Source organism: Lactuca virosa, chromosome 2 (genome assembly GCF_052849685.1).
Source record: "Lactuca virosa cultivar CGN04683 chromosome 2, Lactuca_virosa_CGN04683_v6, whole genome shotgun sequence".
Lineage (NCBI taxonomy): Eukaryota > Viridiplantae > Streptophyta > Magnoliopsida > Asterales > Asteraceae > Lactuca > Lactuca virosa.
This window is the reverse complement of record NC_136427.1, coordinates 234,307,297-234,314,034: the sequence shown is the minus strand read 5'-3', so window position 1 is coordinate 234,314,034 and position 6,738 is coordinate 234,307,297. Positions and strand designations below refer to the sequence as shown.

The window sequence follows — 6,738 nt, the reverse complement described above, 5'->3', positions numbered from 1 at the left end:
TTTGGTGATGGTTACATTTATTCTATGGTCATGAATAACTCTAAAAATAAATATATAATTCTTAAAAAAAAAATTTATTTTCTTTCTAATATATATGGTTTGTGCTTTGGGTAGCATTATTTTTAGTTTATCATTACTTAATCGACAATCAAAATATTTAACTATTTATCTATATTACATAGTATTCATTTTAATTAAGTATTACATCTATTTTAATATATAACAATTAATATTATCTCGAAGGGAATGTGGCCACTAGGGTAGTGTCGGCCCGAATTTGAACCCGTAACCGAACTTAACTGTTCCCTACGTAGTAGGCCTACGGTGTAAATGTGGACCGGCATGCAGGCTAACAAAGCGAATCACTGTTTATTCATCTATAAATAGCTGCATCAGACCCCATTCTCCTTCCATCAAATCATCTCCGGATCTCCCCATTTCATCTCTCAGCCATGGCTAAGTTCTTCGCTGTCTTCCTCATAGCTCTGATCGCCATTTCCATGCTTCAAGCAACTGTAAGTCTCTGCAATTTTGCGTTTCAACTTTCATCTATTCGATTAATGTTCTTCAAACGTTATTTAACTAATTCTTCTTCTCAAATGAAAATTAGGTCTCGGCAAAGGGAGGACATGGAGGCGGATTCGGACCTGGAAGTTTGACAAGCTCTCGTAAGTTCCGCATTCTTCTTTTAGATCCCGTATCCATTAAAGCAGTTATGGTTTTGAAGTTTTCATGGACTGATTTGTGTGAAAAATGAACAGAGTGCCCTGGGCAATGCATAAGGAGATGCAGCAAAACGCAGTACCACAAGCCATGCATGTTCTTCTGTCAAAAGTGCTGTGCAAAATGTCTCTGTGTGCCTCCAGGTTTCTATGGAAATAAACAAGTATGTCCATGCTACAACAACTGGAAAACCAAGGAAGGTGGTCCTAAATGCCCTTAGACTTCACCGGTATTTACACAATTAACATCGGTATTACTATGAATTTACTACCTACTATTTATTTCTTCTAGTTCTTCAATGTTGTAATACTGTGAGGTCCATTTCACGATTTGATTAAAAGTGAAAAAAGGACCAACGGATTTTATTGTTTGTTACTTGTTAGCGTGCCACACTCCATCGGATGCTCTGCTGTTGCATCCCACGTGTGATTGGGCCCCATATATATTTCACAATTATTATTTTCTGTTGAAATATATTTGAGCGAATTTATCTAGTTTCGTATTTCAGATTTTTAATTTGCATGATGTGTTTGTATCAAAATTCAAAACAGTTACAGTTTTATGTTAATTGGAGTAATGGAAACATATTAAAAGAGCTCTTCTGTATATGATATTATGATCAGTGATAAGTACAGACTACAGATCGAGGTCTACGAGACTTGGTCCCGGGTGGGCCTAGCATCTAACAGGGACGGAGTCAGTTTGTCAGGCCCTTTCAGAGGGCTCGATACAGCTCTTTTAGGATTTAGCCCGGCCCCTTTTTAGATATAAGATTTTCTTTTGATAATTTAAGTGTTTTATATATAAACCAAGAATATATAAAATATAATAAAAAGATTAACACCACTTTAATAAACCTCTTTAATAAATGAAATAATTTTGCCACTTATCATACTTTTATATATTATGTCACATGTCATTTTGTGATAAATTTAAATTAAATTATATCCATTTGTCATTTTGTGGTTTTTTCTATTTTATTAAATTCCATATAGTACTTAAATAAATGTAATAAATATAATAATAAATGTATATCCAATTTATTAATGCAACTTTCTTTATAATTTCTAAATTAAATCCAATTATTTTAGTTGTTTATTTATTTAAATTATTAATTTAAATTTAAAAGATAAATAAGCACTTCGATTTTAATAATTAAATATTTTTCTTTTTTTTCTTATAAATTTAAATTTTCTAAATTGTTAAAACTTCATGTTTGTTTTTTTTAATTAACTCACCTAAGAAATGAGTCTCACAACTAGTTTATATATTAAATTTACAATTAACAATTATTTATATCATGAATTTCTAAATATGCTTCAGTTAAATGTTACAAAATACAAAAATATAAATAATAGTTCAGTAGTACATGAAAACCATGGTCGCGGTCTAGTCCATTTCTCATATAAAATATCAATATTTAAAATGTGCATATAATTGAGTCTACAATCTCATACAGGTCAATCCAGGCATAAAAAACAACAATACTAGATAGAATTAGACATGCCAAACACCTAACATTACTAGATAGAATTAAACACGAAAACATGGTGTGACATGTCAGGTTGTTGTCAATTCGAAATATTAAACGGGTTGACAGAGTTTCAAACTAACACGACTCGTTAATTAATGTTTTGTGTCGTGTCAACCCACTTATTTTCGTGTCGAGTTTGTGTCAGGTTAGCAGGTTAGAGTTTAGACCTTGTAGATGTTTTGTATCATGACGGGTTAAAACACTAAACATATTTAAATAGTAATAGTTGGGGAGTCAAAAGGGAAAGGAAAAATATTGGGAAATAATCGGAGTTGGGAGGTGGAGATGTGGGATCATGTAGAGGAGGGAGTAGTTGAGTGAGACTATGAGTATTAAAGAGAAAGGAAAACTGAAAATGAAATCATGATCTAAGCGTCTAAGTTTTTTCCACGTTACAAAGCAATGTTGTCAAAGATCGGGGTTTGATATATGATCGTTTTCCGTTTTGCAAAATCATTATCATAAAAATACGATAGAATGAAGAATTGTTCCCTTAATGATTGAATAACCAGTTCACAATACTTACAAACAAGAAACCTCACTTTAAACCTATACATAAAATCACTAACCTAACTCTCATTATCTCACGGATGAAGAATGATTTCTATACTACTTGACACATGCAAGAAATCAGAACAAAAGTATGTACGATAACAGATTACAACTACAAATAAAATGTAATAAACTATAAAGAACTAGGGTTTTTGTCGAAGAGAAGACGAAGTCTCTTCTACAAACCCTATCTACCACTAAGTATATATAGTTGGAAATATTACACAACTAGTCCTTGACATATGCGTAGTTACTCCAGTAACCTTCAGCTTTCACATATGGCACCACTACTCTCCAAGTTTGTTGAATATGTCACAACCAGCTACAAGCTTCAGAACATAAATTCTTTTAAGTATCTCCACTTTAGTCCTTGCAAAAATCTAACATGACTCTTTAGCCCTTCAACAACATATAACTTAACAACAACCCTTCAATAACTTTCATCTACATTGTTTTAATTTGTCTTTACACCTGCACCAAATATACTAAAACAGACAATCAAATTTATTTGTTCCAAATTTATGATCGACGAATGTGAAGAAATAATCATATTTCTGAACACATTGTGGTAAATTGAATCAGGGTCATAAGATCCTACCAAAAGTAGTTTAAAATATAAAAAAAATTATCAATCAGTTACATATTCAGTTTTTTTTAACAACAAAAATTTATTAAAAAGGGAAAAAAACACCGACTAGCAATAAGCTAGACTAACCAAGGTACACAAAAAGACATTACACGAATGAACAAATGTGATTCTTTAACCACAAAACCCAATCAAACAACCCCTTAGACCTATTAGAACACTAAATAAATTAGGAAACAATATTGTCAAAAAGAAAAGACTTCTTAGGTTGTTCTTTCCCAAACAAGGTCTTATTCCTAAAAAGTCACAGAATCCACCACATGAAAAAGAAAACTCCTTCCAGAATATCTGTGTACGATTTTCTTAAGCGCAACCCATCAAACCATTGGCTCCAATTGTGACATCCTCTAAATTTCAGAACCAATTAAAACTTTTCTTTATGCTTTTAAAAACATTTATTTATTTTTTGCGGAAAATCCCAGTACAAAAGATCATTTTGATTACAGATCTTTGTTTCTAAAATGTTAAAACCCTAAGGATGTCATAATCAATGCAAATACATAAGTTACAGCGTAAAGACCTGATGGTCCTGAATACTATTTCAGGTTGTCTCGTAATCACTCAACATCCTAACCAAGTTCCAGTAGCTTAAGTCTTGATACCTATGATGCATATAAACTGAGTGGGTCGGGTTGGGGAAACTTGGTGAGATACATAGGGATTTCAATCCCACAATATCGATATGATAATATTCCTTAATTACCAGCCTTGCAAAACCAATCGTTACCATACTATATCCATATAGGCTTACATTCCTACATATCTATTCCTACCGATCCTCACAGATCTTAGGCCATGATTATCAGGGGAAAATTATCTCGCCTGATGAATCGTTAAAAGATTGACTATACAACTAGGGGATTCTTCGGCATGTATAAGTCATAAAGAATATGCATACATACCATTACAGTTGTTTGATCAGGACCTATCATTTCTGGTTATCCAAAATAATGCAGACATATCATTACCGTTGTTTGATCGGGACCCACCATATCTGGTCATCCCAAGGGAAATACTATATCATACTCCCGTACGGAGCTACCGTACATCGACAATTGAAAGTTTCACGAAACAGAACTTTACTCTCCGTTCCTAGGTTACGCACATTCTCCTAATGAGACTACCTTATATCAAACTTAATTGACTTAGGTACCTTCCACAAATCTAAGTTTATCCTTAGACTAGATTACAGTGCATGTAACCAACCTTTAATACCAACTTTATTCTTAGGTGACACTAACCTATCTCTAGTGTATTTATATTTTCTATAGAGCATTAGGTATTATTATTCTTTTATCTTCTCAACAATGTTGCTTTTAATACTATTATATGATATTATCTATTTAATCATAACATAAAATAGAACCATATCTGGTTCGCACATAGCACATTATATATACATATATTAAGATATAATCCAAGCAATAAGCATATAATTCATATACGATTCCCAACTTATATTTAATATTTTAATTTAATACTAGGATTAAATCATGTTCATGAAAGGGACTATACACTCACTTGATAAAAGTGGATGATTGACGATTTGGGCAGAGCTTCGCGTCGTACTCTGAAAAGACCTAGACATATAAAGTACTAAGCCTTAGTCTAGTTTCGCAATCCTGGTGACTATAATAATTATAGTCTAGATTCCTCACTAATCTCAATGTCTACATCAAGATGTATCAAGTAAGGATTAGCTAGGCAGGACAATTGGGAGGCAGGACCATTTCGACATATGGCCTTTCTAAAATGCAACAACCAAGCCAACGTCGCCATTCTAGACACCTCTCCCGTAAGTAGATCAATCAATATTATGACTTGGAATCACTGATAAATCTTATTTATAGGTTCATAATAACGACTTATGACTATAAATATAAGTTACACTGAAAAGACTAGAGTGTAGCTTAACTTACAGAGGTTCTTCCTGACAGAAGTTAGGAAATTGCACTGGAAGAGCTTCTACTTGCTAGCTACTACTGCTTCAGGAATCGCAGGGCTTCGCCGAAGGCTAAGACTAAGAGAAAAAGGGCTAGAACTGAAAGAAATAGAGAGAGAGTGTGTTTCGTAAGTTGTGGGAGAAAGAATGAGGCTTGGCCTACTATTTATAGTCGATTTTGGGGTGCACGACGTGCAAATGGGGTGCATGTCGCGAATTTTAAGGCGATGTCTCCCCAACCATTTTGTGCCACGTGTTAGGCTCTATGTGGTCCGCATTTCCACCTTCTAGAAGCACGCGTCGCGCACCACGTATGGTGCATAACGCAGATTTTGTAAATTTCATAACTTCGTCATACGAGTTCCGGTGGTATGCGATTTTCCTGATGTTTTCCCCAAGGAGTTACTGGGTGTGCCTCCTGAGAGGCGGGTGGAGTTCCAGATTGATCTGATCCAGGGTGAGGCACCGATCGCCAAGGCACCGTACCGTCTTGCACCTCCCGAGATGCAGGAATTGTCCTCTCAGCTGCAGGAGCTATTGGGGAAAGGATTCAGTAGGCCGAGCAGTTCTCCATGGGGAGCTCCAATCCTTTTCGTCCGGAAGAAGGACGATTCGCACCGTATGTGCATTGATTATCGAGAGCTGAACAAGATGACGGTGAAAAAATGTTACCCTTTGCCGAGGATAGATGATCTTTTTGACCAGATACAGGGGGCATCTTGGTTTTCCAAGATTGATTTGAGGTCTGGCTATCATCAGATGAGGGTACGGGAGGAGGTTATTTAGAAGACGGTCTTTCGAACTCGTTATGGGCATTACGAGTTTGTGGTGATGCCTTTCGGGCTCACCAACACACCGGCAACGTTCATGGACCTCATGAACCGGGTGTGTAGGCCCATGTTGGATCGATCGGTGATCGTTTTTGTTGATGACATTTTGGTATATTCGAAGACTAGGGAACAACATAAGGAGCATCTTCGAGAGATTCTTGGGGTGTTGAGGGTGGAGAAGCTTTATGCCAAATTCTCCAAGTGTGATTTCTAGTTACGAAAGGTCCAATTCTTGGGACACCTCGTCAATCAGAATGGTATTTTGGTTTACCCAACCAAAACTGAGGCGGTAATGCAGTGGGAGGTGCCGAGGGTTGGACTTCATAAGCTAGAATTTGGAACTTATGTATGTTCCAATTGGACCAAGGGGTAAAATGGTCATTTTACCCTGAGTAGTGTTGTGGATTCCGATTGAGCATTATTATTATTATTATAGTTGGGAGTCATCGGAGCAGCTGTTAGAGGTTACTTCCCTTGAGATTCGACACTCAGATTTACGAGGTGAGTTACC

At 35.6% G+C, this 6,738-nt stretch overlaps 1 protein-coding gene across 1 annotated transcript; it reads left to right on the top strand.

The window, feature by feature from the left end:
• Nucleotides 1-391: 391 nt before the first annotated feature.
• Nucleotides 392-1,217, top strand: LOC145160483 (gibberellin-regulated protein 6-like). Its single transcript, XM_079079695.1, has 3 exons — nt 392-515; nt 611-668; nt 762-1,217. The coding sequence occupies exons 1-3, from the start codon at nt 453-455 to the stop codon at nt 941-943; spliced, it is 303 nt and encodes a 100-aa protein (XP_078935821.1). The 5' UTR covers nt 392-452; the 3' UTR covers nt 944-1,217.
• The last annotated feature ends 5,521 nt before the right edge of the window (nt 1,218-6,738 follow it).